At 43.4% G+C, this 16,026-nt stretch overlaps 1 protein-coding gene across 1 annotated transcript in view; it reads left to right on the top strand.

The window, feature by feature from the left end:
* nr2c2 (nuclear receptor subfamily 2, group C, member 2) overlaps positions 1-16,026 on the top strand; it is a 195,336-nt gene that overhangs the window by 94,660 nt on the left and 84,650 nt on the right. Inside the window, exons 8-9 of the mRNA XM_043708418.1 lie at positions 4,117-4,213; positions 11,262-11,446. Coding sequence (XP_043564353.1) covers positions 4,117-4,213; positions 11,262-11,446 — 282 coding nt within the window. The remainder of the gene's footprint in view (positions 1-4,116; positions 4,214-11,261; positions 11,447-16,026) is intronic.

Raw genomic sequence — 16,026 nt, 5'->3', positions numbered from 1 at the left:
CCAGGTTGATAGGATTGTTAAGAAGGCATAGTGTGATAGCTTTTATTGTTGGAGAGATTGAGTTTTGCAGCCGTGAGGTCATGCTGCAGATGTACAAAACTCTGGTGTGGCCCCACTTGGAGAATTGTGTATAGCAATGGTGACTGCATTATAGGAAGATTAGATTCCTTGCAGTGTGGAAACAGGTCCTTTGGCCCAACAAGTCCCCACCAACTCTCCGAAGAGTAACCTACCCAGACTCATTTCCCTACATTTACCCCTGACTAATGCACCTAACACTGTGGACGATTTAGCTTGGCCAATTCACCTGACCTGCACATCTTAAGGATTTCCTGAAGAAGGGCTTATGCCCGAAACGTCGATTCTCCTGTTCCTTTGATGCTGCCTGGCCTGCTGCGCTTTTCCACCAACACATTTTTCAGTACAAATCTATCACTCCTCAATTTAAAGCTCTGATCTCCAGCATCTGCAGTCCTCACTTTGTCCGAATGATAGATAGAGGATAGATGTCAGAGGTAGTTTCTTTACTCAGAGAGTAGTAGGAGCGTGGAATGGCCTGCCTGTAACTCGCCAACTTTAAGGGCATTTAAGTGGTCATTGGAGAGACATATGGATGAAAGTGGAATCGTGTAGGTTAGATGGGCTTCAGATTAGTTTTGCAGGTCTGTGCAACATGGAGCGCTGAAGGACCTATACTGCATGTTGTATGAGTTTAATATAGCTAAATGTGAGGCCTTGCATTTTGGAAAGTCAAATCAAAGTTGGAGTTTCATGGTGAATGGTAGGGCCTTAAGGAGTGCATTGGAACAGAGGATCTCGAAGCTCAGGTTCATAGTTCAGAAGGTGGAGTGACAGGAAGAAGGCTTTTGGCACACTGGCCTTCATCAGTCAGGGCATTGAGTAAAGAAGTAGAGAGTGTAGTGCTGGAAGAGCACAGCAGGTCAGGCAGCATCCGAGGAGCAGGAAAATCGACGTTTCGGGCAAAAGCCCTTCATCAGGAAATGGGAATCCTCATTCCTAATGAAGGGCTTTTGCCCGAAACGTCGATTTTCTGCTCCTCGGATGCTGCCTTACCTGCTGTGCTTTTCCAGCACCAAACTCTCGACTCTAATCTCCAGCATCTGCAGTCCTCACTTTTGCCTCATTGAGTAAAGAAGTTGGGAAGTTATGTTGCAGTTATACAGGACATTGGTGAGGTCACACTTGGAGTATTCTGTTCAGTTTGGTCACCCTGTTATAGAAAAGATGTTATTCAAAAAAAGAGTGCAGAGGAAATTTACACGAATGTTGCCCAGACTCAATGGCCTTGAGTTGTAGGGAGAACTTGGACAAGCTAGGACTTTTTTCTTTAGAGTGTAGGAGACTGAGGGCAGAACTTAAGAGGTGTATAAGATCAGGAGAGGCATGGATAGGGTGAATACACTCCGTGTTTTCCCCAGGGTTGGGAAATCGCAGACTAGAGGGCATCAGTTTGAGGTTGGAATAAAAGGGAACCTGAGGGGCAGCATTTTTACACGGAGCGTGCTACGCGTATAGAATGAGCTGCCAGCGGATGTGGTTGAGTCAGGTACGTTAACATTTCAAAGGAATTTGGACAAATATATGGATAGGAATGGATTAGAAGGACATGGGACAAGTGCAGGGAACGGGTTTGCATAGAAAGATTTTTTTGGAACTGTTTGGGCTCAAGGTCAGTCTCTGTGCTCCAGGGCACTATGACTCTAAACGTGAGGTGATGCACTTGCGCAGGACAAACAAGGCAAGAGAATACATGATGAATGGTTGAACCCAGGGAAGCACCAAGGATCAGAGGGACCTTGTTGTACATATATACCAGCACTATGAAGTTCAGGGCAGGTTCATAGATTCATACATTGCAGAAAAGGCCCACCAAGTCTGCACTGACATAATTGCCACGAAAAGTGCACTAGTCCCAATTTCCTGCACTTGTCCCATATACTTGAATGTTATGATGTTTGAAATACTCAGCTAAATATCTTTTAAAGGTTATAGGATTTCGAGCCTCCACTACCTTCCCACGTGGTTAAATTTGATAAGAAGGCATATGATATACTTGTCTTTATTAGCCAAAGCATTGAGTTTAAGAGCAGGGAGATGATGCTGAAATGATATAAAATATTGTTGAGGCCCCAGCTAGAGTATTGTGTGCAGTCTGGAATCCACATTATAAAGTGCAGAAGGGATTTATCAAAGTTTTGCCTGAGCTGAAGAGTTCTGGGTAAGAAAAGCGATTAAGCACATTGGAGTTGTTTTCCTTCGTGCAGAGGAAATTGAGAGGGGATATTAAGATGTATTAGTCTCTTCACCACTGATGCTCACCAGAAGCAGCATCTTCCAGATGCACTACAGAAATTCACCAAAGAACTTGAGAAAGCATCTTCCAAACACACCGGCACTTCCATCTGGAAGGACAAGGGGATACGTGGGAACACTGCCAACTGCAAATTTCCCTCCAAGCCACTGACCATCCTGACTTTGAAATGTATCTCTGTTCCTACATTGTCACTGGGTCAAAGTCCTGGAATTCCCTCGCTAAGGGCATTGTGAGTCAACCTACAAGCATGTGGACTGCAGTGGCTCAAGAAGGCAGTTCACCATCACTTTCTCAAGGGGGCAACTAGGGACTGACAATAAAAATGCTGGCCAGTCAGTGATGTCCACATCCCAGCAAGTGATTTAAAAAACAATTGAGGGCCATAGATCAGGTAGACAGGAAAAAACATTTCCACTTGATGGAGGGATCATTCACCAGCGGATGCAGTGTTATACAGCTGCCCAGACCCCTCAAAATATTTTAAGAAGGTAATCGAGACCCAAACTTTTTTTAAAAGCAAATGTGAAGTGCCTGTTCCAGACTGGCCAAACTACTCAAGTTTAAGCTAAACACAATATATTTAAACGCTGTAGTTAAAATACAACCGAAGAAAGAGGAATCTAGAAAAACTTAACAGAATAATAGATACAGTAACTGCGACTAATTAACTGTTCTAATGTAGTAACATTTCTTAAACACAGTCCTGGGCAAAAAGGAAAATTCAGACACAGATTCTCCCATGTCAGGAAGAAAAACGAAATCAAGAGAAAATTCAGAGAGAAACAGCCAGGAGACATTCACTGAAGCTTCCAACTCTGTTGAGACCCCGGTAGCTTCTGATGCTCCTCAGAAATCCTGATCTGAGAGAGCTGGCTACACCCATGGGCTGCATTAAAAAAAAAACCAAGGCCTCCTATGCTGTTTATTAAAGTGATCTGCACTAGCCAGCTCAGTCCTGAAGAAGGATTATACCCGAAACATTGACTCTCTTGTTCCTCAGATGCTTGAAGTGCTGTGCTTGCTCCAGCACTGTGCTTTAATAACTCTGACTCTTGAGCATCTGCAGTCTTCACTTTCTCCTAGCTCAGTACCTCTGCCTTGCAACCTCTCTTCAAAAAACACAGGACAAAATGGCTTGATAAAGTGACAGCATCATCACAATTGATTTAAAGTAAGGGTCAGATGATTTAAAGGAGATGTAATGAGAAACCTTTTCACCCAGACGATGGTACGAATCTGGAACTCAATGTCTGTAATGAGGGTGGGAGAGGCAGAAGCCCTCATAGTATTTAAGGAGTATTTAATATGCACTTACAACGCCAAAAGTAAAAAAAAAATGGAATTAAAACAGGTTTTTGACCGGTTTGGACATGATGGGCTAAAGGGCCTTTTTCTGTGCTCTGTATCAAATAAAAGGTTTTAAGTAATATAGTGAAAGTATGATGCCCCAGTACAGATCCCTAGGAGTCATAGCCTGCTAATATGGATAGTTCCTCCATTTTTCTGCACACTGTGTCTTACATTATAACCTGTTATCCACCCCAAACAAAGACACACTCTGAACCCATCTTGCTAATAATTTGCTATTTGGACCTTACCAGAAATTTTACAGACTTTCTTGTCAACATCCATATATACAATCATATCCATCACATTCTCACTGGTCTTCTGTGGTCAGATCATATTTCTTAACTATGATGTTACGTGAGACTTGGAGGTAGAATAGAGAACTCTTATCAGGTTATACACGTTATGAAGTCTTATTTTCTGTTTTCTTTCAGCCCGACTAACCTGTTTGAATCAGGAGCTTTGGTGAATATTCAGCAGCCGCTAATACAGACAGACAGTGCTGGTGTCCTAATGGCTGTGGACTCAAAGGTACAGAGATCTTTTTGTCTGATAAATATATTGCGGTTCCAATTAGAGGAGTCATTCTGTCACATGATTTATGTGACACATTGATACATATATTATATAAAATAGAATTCTCCCTAATTTGTTGTCAGGTCATATCTTTCTTCAGATATGGTGAAAAAAGTTTGTTACATGCAATGTGTCTTTCCTGAATGAACCTGGTGCCCTTTCAGTGCAACAGCACACTATTTTCACAGTATCATTGGCTTTCATTTGTATATTAATATTATCCCAGATGTTTGAGTAACTGAAAATCATTGAGCACTGACTGGAGTTGGAGCAACTTTATCTTGCTCCTTTTCATGATTAATCTGTTTCAATGTCAACTTTTAATGGGCTGGTAAAACTGACGAGCTGTCTGCCAGATGCCCTTTGAGGGCTGTCAAAGCACACAAACTAGTTTATATTTGACTCATTTATTATAATTTGGCACAGCTAGAAAAGCAGACAAGGATTCCCTAATATGACGAATGTGTCAGTGGAAGAGGGGTATTGTCCACAGGCTTGGAAAGTTAAATGGATGAGATTGAGAGGGGAAGAATAAATTGCGCAGAGTTGAGATCTCGGACTGTGCAGTGATCGAGATACTCTCTCGACAGAGATTGGTAGTGGATGGAAAGTATTCTGTCCAGAGGTTGGTGACCAGTGCTGTCCCGCAGGGATCTTCTCTTGGGCTTCTGCTCTTTACAGTTTTTATAAATGACTTGGATGAAGAAGTGGAAGGGTGGGTTCGTAAGTATGTCACAAGTTCTGTCATTGAGAAAACCTGGCATGTAAATTCATCACATAACCAACCTTGAAGATTGAGAATTAGTTTGAGATCAGCAACCTTTTTTCTGACATGGGATGTGGGCATCACTGGCGAGGCCAGTATTTATTGCCCATTCCTCGTTGCCTGGTCTGAAGTCACATATAGGACAGATCTTCCTCCTTGAAGGACATTAATGAACCTGAGGTTTTTATAAAAATCAGCACTGATTGCATGTTTGCATTAGACATTTATTTAAAATTCCAGATTTTTGTTTTAAAATTCAGATTTCACCATTTGCCATTGTGGGATTCAAAGCCTATTCTCCAGAACAGAGATCTCAAGAACTCCATCTGCCACTTCTCAGCCTATCTCTGCATCCTGTCAGTGTCTTGTTGCAGCCTGCAGCAGCCCTCGACAACATTTACAACACCATTGACCTTTGTGTTATCGGCAAACTTACGAACCCACCCTTCCACTTCTTCATCCAAGTCATTTATAAAAACTATAAAGAGCAGAAGCCCAAGAGAACACAGAACATAGAAAAATACAGCGCAGTACAGGCCCTTTGGCCCTCGATGTTGCGCCGATCCAAGCCCACCTAACCTACACTAGCCCACTATCCTCCATATGCCTATCCAATGCCCGTTTAAATGCCCATGAAGAGGGAGAGTCCACCACTGCTACTGACAGGGCATTCCATGAACTCACGACTCGCTGAGTAAAGAACCTACCCCTAACATCTGTCCTATACCTACCACCCCTTAATTTAAAGCTATGCCCCCTCGTAATAGCTGACTCCATACGTGGAAAAAGGTTCTCATGGTCAACCCTATCAAACCCTAATCATCTTCTACACCTCTATCTAGTCATCCCTAAACCTTCTTTTCTCCCTGTGGGACAGCACTGGTCACCAACTTCTAGACAGACTACTTTCCATCCACTACCAATCTCTGTCTTCTTTTGTCCAGCCAATTCTGTATTCAGACAGCCAGATTTCCCCATATCCCATACCTCCTAACTTTCCGAATGAGCCTACTGTGGGGAACCTTATCAAATGTCTTACTGAAATCTTTGTGCCACATCCACTGCTCGACCTTCATCAACTTGTCTTGTTGCATCTCAGATAACTCAGTAAGGCTTGTGAGGCATGACCTGCTCCTTCACAAAGCCATGCTGACTATCTTTAATCAAACTATGCTTTTCTAAACACTCATAAATCCGATTTCAGAGAATCCTTTCCAGGACTTTGCTTACCACAGATGTAAGTCTGACTGGTCTGTAATTCCCAGGTTTTTTCTTTATTCTCTTTCTTGATCTGAGGAACAACATTCACCTCCCTCCAATCAGCCTGTGCTACTCCCGTGGAGAGTGAAGATGCAAAGATCCTCACCAGAGGCGCAGCAATCTCATTCCTCACTTCCAGTAGAAACCTTTTGATATATCTGGTCTGACACTGGGGACTTATCTGTCTTGATGCTTCCCAGAATTTCCAGCACATCCACTTTCTTAACATCAGTCTGTTGAAGCCTGTTAACCTGTCCATTGCATTCTCACTATCAAAAAGATCTCTCTTGCTAGTGAATACTGAAGCAAAAAACTCATTTAGGGCCTCCCCACTTCTTCAGACTCCTGGCACAAGTTCCCTCCGCTATCCGTGATCAGCCCTACCCTCTCCCTGACAATTGTATTATTCCTCACGTAAGTGTAGAATGCCTTTGGGTTTTCCTTAATCCTTCCCACCAAAGCTTTTCCATGCCCTCTCCTTGCTCTCCTCAGTCCATTTTTGAGTTCTTTCCTATCTACCCTCTAATCCTCTAAAGCTGTGCCAGATCCTTGCTTCCTCGACCTTAAGTAAGCTTTCTTCTTCCTCTTGATGAGAAGCTCCTCTTCTCTTGTCATCCACACCTTACCATTCCTTGTCTATCTCAGTGGGACAAAGTTATCCAACATTCGCAACATGTGCTCCTTAAACAGCCTCCATATATCTGTTGTGAGTTTCCCGTAGAACAATTGTTCCCAACTTATACTCCACAGCTTCTGTCTATTAGCAGTATAATTTCCCCTCCCCCAATTAAGTATCTTCTCATAATGTCTGTTCCTATCCTTCTCCGTAGCTACAGCAAAGGTGAGGCGGTTGTGGTCACTATCACTGAAATACTCTCCCACCGAGAGATCTGACACCTGGCTTGGGTCGTTGCCGAACACTAAATCTAATACGGCCTCCCCCTCCAGTTGGCAGATCTACATTTTGAGTTGCTGGACACACTTGACAAAATCTGCTCCATCCAGACCATCTGCTCTAAGGAGGTTTCAATCAATATAGTGGAAGTTGAAGTCACCCATAACAAAAACTCTGTTAAATCTGCATCTTTCCAAGATCTGCTGTCCGTCTCTCTGCTGCTCCTTTTCTCCAGCTGTTTTGGATTCTCTAATTAGTAATGCTACTCCCCTCCTCTTTTACCCCCTCCCTGTTCTTTTTCAAAGATCTAAATCCTTTAATGTCCAGCAACCATTCCTACCCCTGTGAAATCCATGGCCACAAAATTGTAGTTCCAAGTACTGATCCATGCTCTAAGTTCATCATGCTTATTCCTGACACCTTGCATTGAAACAGACACACTTTAACCCATCCCTTTGCCCTATCAACTGTGTATCCTTCCTGACAGATCCTCTGCATTCTATTTCAGCCTGTTCAACAACTACCCTTTCCTCTGATCTCTAGTTCCCACCCCCCTGCCAAGCTAGTTTAAACCCTCCCTAGGTGCTCTTGCACATCTCCCTTGCAGGACATGGGTGCCACTCCAGTTTAAGTGCAATCCGTCGTTCATGTACAGGTCCCACCTTCTGCAGAAGGTACCCCAATGATCTACATATCTGAAGCCCTCCCTCCTTCACCAGCCCTGTAGACATGTGTTTAGCTGCACTCATTGCCTGTTCCTCTCCTGACTAGTATGTGGCACTGGTAGTAATCCTGAGATTACTACCCTGCTCATCCTGCTTTTTAGCTTCCAATCTAACTCCCTGAAATTACTTTCGATCCTCATCCCTTTTCCTAGCCATGTCATTCTGGGTTCACCATGACTTCTGGCTGCTCACCCCCCACCCCCACCCCCCCCTCAGAATCTTGTAGACTCGATCAGAGACCTCCCGGACTGTGGCACCTGGGTTGCAGTATACCTTCCGAGAGTCCCGTTCACAGATCTCCTGCTCATTTCTCTAACTATAGAGTCTCCTACCATTAGTACTTGTGTGTTCACTACCCTGTGCTTCCCTTCTGAGCCACAGAGCCAGACTTAGTGCCAAAGACCTGGCCACTCTGGCTTTCCCCGACTGAGCGGAATGGCAACAGGGGATCTCTGCACTGCCTGCCTGTTCCCTTTCCGTTCCCTAACTGTAACCCATCTACATTTGTCCTGTACCTGAGGTGAGACAACCTCCCTATAACTCCTCTCTATTACCCCCTCTGCCTTCCAAATATCCGAAATTCATCGAGCTCCAGCTCCAGTTCCCTAACACAGTTTCCGAGGATGAAGTCAGTGGGGGCCCTAGTGGTGATCCTTACTGCTCACATCCTACAGGAGGAACATGCAACTGCCCTAACATCCATTCCCACTGTTCTGAATTCCGAAAAAGACTTGCGATAAAACTAGTAACCTCACCGAATCAGCGCACAAACCTTTTTTTTTGGTTAGCGGAGGAGGATGGGTGGGAGACGCAACCTAAATAGTGTTTCAGGTAAAGCAACTACCCAAATATATTACCTCACTTACTCAGCAGTCCTGTGTCTGTTCCTGGTCAGCGTGCACTCTGTCTATTCACGAGATAAGGTATTAAAGGAGGAATTTACCTTCCGGGCAGCTCCCGGTCCTCGTTCTCACCCCTGCTGCTACTGCTGCAAAAATGAAGGCTGCTGCTATCTTGGGGACAGTCCATATCACAATAGAGGAGGTGTTGGATGAATTTGAATTTATGTACGTGGATAAAACTCCTGGTCCTGACCAGATATATCCAGGAACCCTGCAAAGAGGTTCGGGAAGAAATTGCAGGGGCACTGGCTGATATTTTTGCAGCATCATTAGCCATGAGTGAGGCCCTGGAAGACTGGAGGGTAGCGAATGTTGTACCATTATTCAAGAAGGGCTGCAAAGAAAAACCTGGGAATTATAGACTAGGTCACTTTAGCATCTGTGTTTGTAATTTACTTGAGAAGATTTTGAAATGTTCTAAATACATACATTTAGAAAGACAGGGTTTGATTAGGAGTAGTCAGCGTGACTTTGAGAGTGGAAGATCATGCTTTGCAAATTTGTTAGAGTTCTTTGATGAAGTGATTAGGAAGGTTGACAAAAGCAGGGCGGTAAAGCTAACTTGTATGGATTTCAGTGATGCTTTTGATAAGATTCCACGTGGTAGACTGCTCTGGAATGTTAGATTGCATGGAATCCAGGGCTAGCTGGCAAATTGGATACAAAATTGGCTTGATGATCAGAAGCAGAGGGTAATGGTGGAGGGATGTTTGTTAGACTGGAGGCCTGTGACTAGTGGAGTGCCTCAGGGGTCAGTGCTGGGGCCCCTTACTGTTTGTTATCTATATTAATGATTTGGATCAGAATATACAAGGCATGATTGGTAAGTTAGCAGATAATACTAAAATAGGCAGTACCATGGACAGTGAGGAAGGTTGATCACCTGGGGAAGTGGGCCGAGAAATGGCAAATGGAGTTTAATATAAATAAGTATGAGGTCTTGCATTTTGGAAAGTCAAATCAAGGTAGGAGTTTCATGGTGAATGGTAAGACCTTAAGGAGTTTAGTGGAACAGAGGGACCTTGGAGTTCCAGTTCACAGTTCTCTGAAAGTGGAGTCACAGGTAGACAGGGCAGTGAAGAATGGTTTTGGCACACTGGCCATCAGTCAAGACATTCAGTATAGAAGTTGGGAATTTATGTTGCAGTTATACAGGGCCTCACTTAGAATGTTGTATTCAGTTTTGGTCACTTTGTTATAGGAAGGATGTTATTAAACTGGGAATAGTGCAGAAGAAATTTACAAGGATGTTGCCAGGACCCAATGGTCTGAGTTATAGAGAGAAGTCGAACAAGTTAGGACTTTTTTCTGTAGCGTGTAGGAGACTGAGGGGGTAACCTTATAGAGGTGTATAAGATCATGAGACGCACTCTCACGATTGAGTGAATGCACTCAGTCTTTTTCCCAGAATGGGGAATCGAAGACCAGAGGGCATCAGTTTAAGGTTAGAGGGGAAGGAATAAAAGGGAATCTGAGGGACACCCTTCTTACACAGAGGGTGGTACACATATGGAATGAGCTGCCACCGAAAGTGGTTGAAGTGGGTACATTAATAATATTTCAAAATAATTTGGACAATTTGGAAAGGATTAGAAGGACATGGGACAAGTGCAGGGAAATGGGGTTAGCGTGGACATACATTTTGGTCGGTGTGGACCGGTTTAGGCCAAAAGACCTGTCTGTTGAACACTTTCAAGTTGTGAACCCTCTGTTACCACCCCACCCCCACACCCCATTGTCCTGCCAGTCTTCCATGTGATCATTTAATCTGGACAACCATCATCCTTTCTCCCCCAGCACTCCACCCCCAAGCTCCTCCACAATTCACTTCACTTTATGGGCGGCACGGTGGCACAGTGGTTAGCACTGCTGCCTCACAGCGCCTGAGACCCGGGTTCAATTCCCGCCTCAGGCGACTGACTGTGTGGAGTTTGCACGTTCTCCCCGTGTCTGTGTGGGTTTCCTCCGGGTGCTCCGGTTTCCTCCCACAATCCAAAAGATGTGCAGGGTCAGGTGAATTGGCCATGCTAAATTGCCCGTAGTGTTAGGTAAGAGGTAAATGTAGGGGTATGGGTGGGTTTCGCTTCGGCGGGTCGGTGTGGACTTGTTGGGCCGAAGGGCCTGTTTCCACACTGTAATGTAATCTAATCTAATGTAATCTAATCTAATCTAATCTCTGAAGAGTCATCGAGACTTGAAATGCTAACTTGCATTCTCTCCATGGCTGCTGCCTGACCCACTGTGATCTCCTGCATTTTTTTGTTTTCATTTCAGGATTGACTGTGTGTATTCTTCTTCAGCAAGCTTATAATGTTCCTTTGTTGTGCAGTGATCCTCTGGATTGTTAGTAAACTCTGCTCAGATTGTCTGACTCAAGGTGCCTTGGTATCATAGGTACCTCTCACAGTGTGTAGATGAGTACAATGATCAGTTTCTCTGTATCTCCTTGTTTTAGGCTGAAGCAAGCCAAGGTGATTTGAGTACACTGGCTAATGTCATCACCTCACTAACAGACCTCAGCAAGGGCAAGGAGGAGTCACAGAGCCTGGGTGACTTGACAGCAATTGAAGCACTTCATAATGGAGACATCAATATCACAGAACTGCAGCAAGAGGACCAGTCTACCAATGAGATTACACGGTACACAACCACCACTCAATGTGCCAGCCACCTGTAACCTCATGGCTCCCTGTCTGGGTTCTCTGAATAAAGAGCAAAACGATGACTTATCACTATTTCCACTTTAACTGATGATGTGAGTCGCAATCAGTCAAAATGGCAGTCTGTGTTTTGGTTCTGGTAATCAGGGATTATTTTTGGAGTTTATTAGTGCTTGCTTCAGTAAAAGCTGTATTAGTTGTTGAGTTTCTGTAGCACCAGTGTAAAAATGAAAATCAGAACCTGTTGTACAGTGACCAGCTTACCATACAGTTTTTCTCTCAGAAAGGAGTGCCCGCTGTCGCATTTACTTATGGTGTCCCAGGGAGAATGATTGCTACTGGAATGTGTATAAGTTTATCATAGTTGGTAACAAGATCTTTGGCTGCAACACTTCCTACACTCAGCTATTTTGTCAGCACTGACTTTTTAGATTTGCATGTGAAGAATGGATGTTTAAGCAAGTTCACAGAGGCAGTATCTCCAGAGAGAAGAAGAAATAGTGAGGTCCCTGAGTCAGCGATCATTATTTACTTGTATGCAGAGATAGCTGTAACCGGGAATATACTGACCTGAATCTTGTTGTGATATTAGTGAAGTTGTCCACATCAGTGTTATCATAAGTCTGGCAGCAACTTCTGTTGCCATCTGCAGGTCTATGGTGAACTATGGAAATCGTGAAGTTGATGTAGTCATACCTGCTCTTTTGTAGGCACCTTGTTGCAGGCCTCATTATAGAGTTAGTATTGAAGTATCTTTAGTGATGTGAATTTGGGTATTTGCCTGCTAATCTCACACTATTAAATTGCTGAAAAATGTTGAGCTGGTGCTTTCTGTAATGTGTTATATCATGTAATAATTGATCATTATTGATGAACAATCGTCTGGCCTTTAATTGTTTTTTCAAATATGGAGTATCATCCTTTCAGGGGAAAATTAATGTTGCACCATAAATACAATAAAATATTATTTCCTTTCTCCATTTTTCTGTTTTACCATTTTCACTTGATTTCACCTATACAAAGTAAATGTAATTTATTAAGTTCCTTATGAAGATTTGTAGCTTGTGTTGTGGATGTGGTTGTGGGTTAACTCGCCAATATTTATAAATATCAAGCGGAGTAAAACAAGAATGCTTCATGGAAGTCACACTGAGGTTGTTGTCTAGCATAGTGACAAAACGTTTGCATGACAACACACCAGCTTGGCGAGCAAGCCTACGACCACATCCACAACCCAAACTATGAATCTTCACAAGAGCCTTAAGGAACTATGGGCATAACAAGTTCAAACTGGTCCAATGATGGGAATTCTTTACCAATCAAATGAGCTCCACCTGTGAACAACTCTATTTCCTCCATGAATGCCTCAAGAACCAGGTACTTACACGCAACACCACTCATCAACCCACAGGCAAGAAAAACTGCAGAACAGAACGGTGGCTGGTGATCAACGATGCCCGTGACCGCCTCCACAAATATTAATGGGAAGTTGCACGCAAAAGATCACGGTCCCTGAACACGACTGACCAACAGTGGACTGCAACCCTGCAACAGGCCATCAGCGCCGAACACTACATGGCCAGAACCATGAAGAAATTGACACTACAGGAGAAACTCACCACATCAATTCACAATAAGAACATGGACAAACCAGCCACATGGATAAGAAATCTATCCAACAGACCATTAAAAGAAATTGAGAAAGCCTGTTATGCAGACTCAATTATAACCACAGAAATGCCAACGAAACTGACTTCCTAGCTGATCTCAAATCAACACTGAAATTTAATGGACTCGTGGACAAAACACAACAGGCCATCCAACTGTTGGATGTCCCCTGTTTTAACCGAAGAAGTGAATTGAACAACTGCAACATGTCAGAAAGAAAAGACCTTGAAGGACTAAGGAAAGATTAAAGACATCATAATCCTACCAGCGGACAAAGGGTGCAGAACCACCACAATGAACAAACTGAATTACATTGAAAAAGCAGAGGTGCTACTTGGAGATACCCATACTTACGAAAAGGTGGAGCTCGACCCAACACCACAGTTGGAGAACAGGATTGTCTATAACATAAAAAAACTTTAACAGCCTAGATAGATAACCAAGACAGATTACCTCAAAATGAAACCTGAAGGCTCCAACACCCCTCCACTTTTTTGGACTCCCCAAGGTGCATAAACCAGACATCCCCCTCAGAACACAGTTTCTCTATGGGGCACACCTACACAATCTGCACTACATTACAGCAGATTGTGAAACATCTTGTCAACCGGTCAACCCACACCATCCACTCAGCTCAGGAATTCCTCAACAACCTCAGGAACATTAAAATCGATAATGATGAAATCATGTTTCCTTTGACATTGCAGTTTCCTTTGACATTGCAGCCTCCTTTGACGTACCACTGGTGAAAGAAACACTCACAGCACTACTGGAAGAACTGAAAACACTGATCCCCAACAACACCATCAGCAAGGACATTGTAGTCAAACTACTGGATTTATGCTCACCATTCACTTCACCTTCAACAGCCAAGCATATTAACAAATGACTGGCACACTCACGGAATCACCCATAGTAGGACTCAAAGCAGAAGCTGCCATACAAAGACTGGAATGTACAACCCTCCTCGTAAACCAACCCAAACTATGGATCTGATACATGGGGAGTCACATTTATCATCATCAAATTCACAAAGTTAAAGGAGAAACACCATCTCATCAACAATATATTCACCGGTTTCAAATTCACCGAAGAGGAGGAAAACAACAATGAACTCCCATTCATAGACGTTATGGTAGAACAAAGGGCCAGTGGAGAGTTCCTATCCAAAGTATGGGAAATGTTTATCCTGGAGTTCAGTTACTAGTGGTGTACCGCAAGGATCTGTTTTGGGGCTACTGCTGTTAGTCATTTTTATAAATGACCTGGATGAGGGCATAGAAGGATGGGTTAGTAAACTTGCAAATGACACTAAGGTCGGTGGAGTTGTGGACAGTCCAGAAGGATGTTCTAGGTTATAGTGGGACATAGGTAAATTGCAGAGCTGGACTGAAAGATGGCAAATGGAGTTTAATGCAGAAAGGTGTGAGGCGATTCACTTTGGAAGGAGCAATAGGAATAAAGAGTGCTGGGCTAATGGTAAGATTCTTGGTAGTGTGGATGAGCAGAGATATCTCAGTGTCCATGTGCATAGATCCCTGAAAGTTGCCACCCAGGTTGGTAGGATTGTTAAGAAGGTGTACAGCTTTTATTGGTAGAGGGATTGAGTTTCAAAGCTGAAAATGTGTTGCTGGAAAAGCGCAGCAGGTCAGGCAGCATCCAACTGATTGAGTTTCAGACCCATCACGTCATGTTGCAGCTGTACAAAATTCTGATGAGGCCGCAATTGAGTATTGCATACAGTTCTGGTCACTGCATTATTGGAAGGATGTAGAAGCATTGAAAAGGGTGCAGAGAAGATTTGAGAAGATTTTACCTGGTATGGAGGGAAGATCTTACGAGGAAAGGCTGAGGGACTTAAGGCTGTTTTAGTAAGAGAGAAGAAGGTTGAGAGGTGACTTAATTGAGACATGCAAGATGATCAGAGGATTAGATATGGTGAACAGTGAGAGCCTTTTTCCTCGGATGGTTTAGGCTAGCATGAGGGGACAAAACTTTAAATTGAAGGGTGATAGATATCGGACAGATGTCAGAGAGTAGTAAAGATGTGAAACTTTAAGGGCATTTAAATGGTTATTGGATAAACATATGAATGATAATGGAATAGTGTAGGTTAGTTGGGCTTCAAGGTCTTTACAAACAACAGATACCTCAATAGCTTCATCCTATTGGACAGACAACACCATAAGGACACTGTATGATGATAAGGACACTGGTCACCCTACTCTATATCAAAAACATATCAGAAATGCCAATCAGACTGCTATGACCACTAGGAATCATGACAGCATACCAACTCACAGCCAAACTGCACCAACTGCTCACAAGAATGAAAGACCCGATTTCCATAACAGGACCAAGGTGATGTACAAAATTCCATGTAACAACTGCTATAACCATTACATTGACTAGACTGGAAGAAAACTAGCAATCCAGATACACAAACACCAAGTCACAGCCAAGCGGCACAACCAGTTCTCCGTTATCTCAGGACATGCGGACAAAGAGGACCACCAATTTGACTGGGACAACGTAACCATCCTAGGATAAACTAAACAGAGACATGCATGGGAATTCTTAGATGCCTGGTTTTCAACCCGCAATGCCATCAACAAGCATGTTGACATAGATCCCATTTACAAACTAGTACAAAAGAAAATCGGAAGTGATACCACCCACCTTAACAGGCCAGAGCGTATAGATATCAAGTGGAGTAGAACAACAATGCTTCAGGAAGTCGCAGTGATGATGTTACCTTGCATGGCGATGTAACGTTTGCATGACAACCCACCAGCTCGGCAAATTGACCTACAACCAAATGGCTTACAGTCTTCATGTTCTGATGTGGAGGTGCCAGTATCCTTAAATCTTTTTGTTCTATAACACACCCCC

This window comes from Chiloscyllium plagiosum, chromosome 18 (assembly GCF_004010195.1).
Source record: "Chiloscyllium plagiosum isolate BGI_BamShark_2017 chromosome 18, ASM401019v2, whole genome shotgun sequence".
Taxonomy (NCBI): domain Eukaryota; kingdom Metazoa; phylum Chordata; class Chondrichthyes; order Orectolobiformes; family Hemiscylliidae; genus Chiloscyllium; species Chiloscyllium plagiosum.
This window is presented reverse-complemented; position numbering and strand designations above follow the sequence as displayed.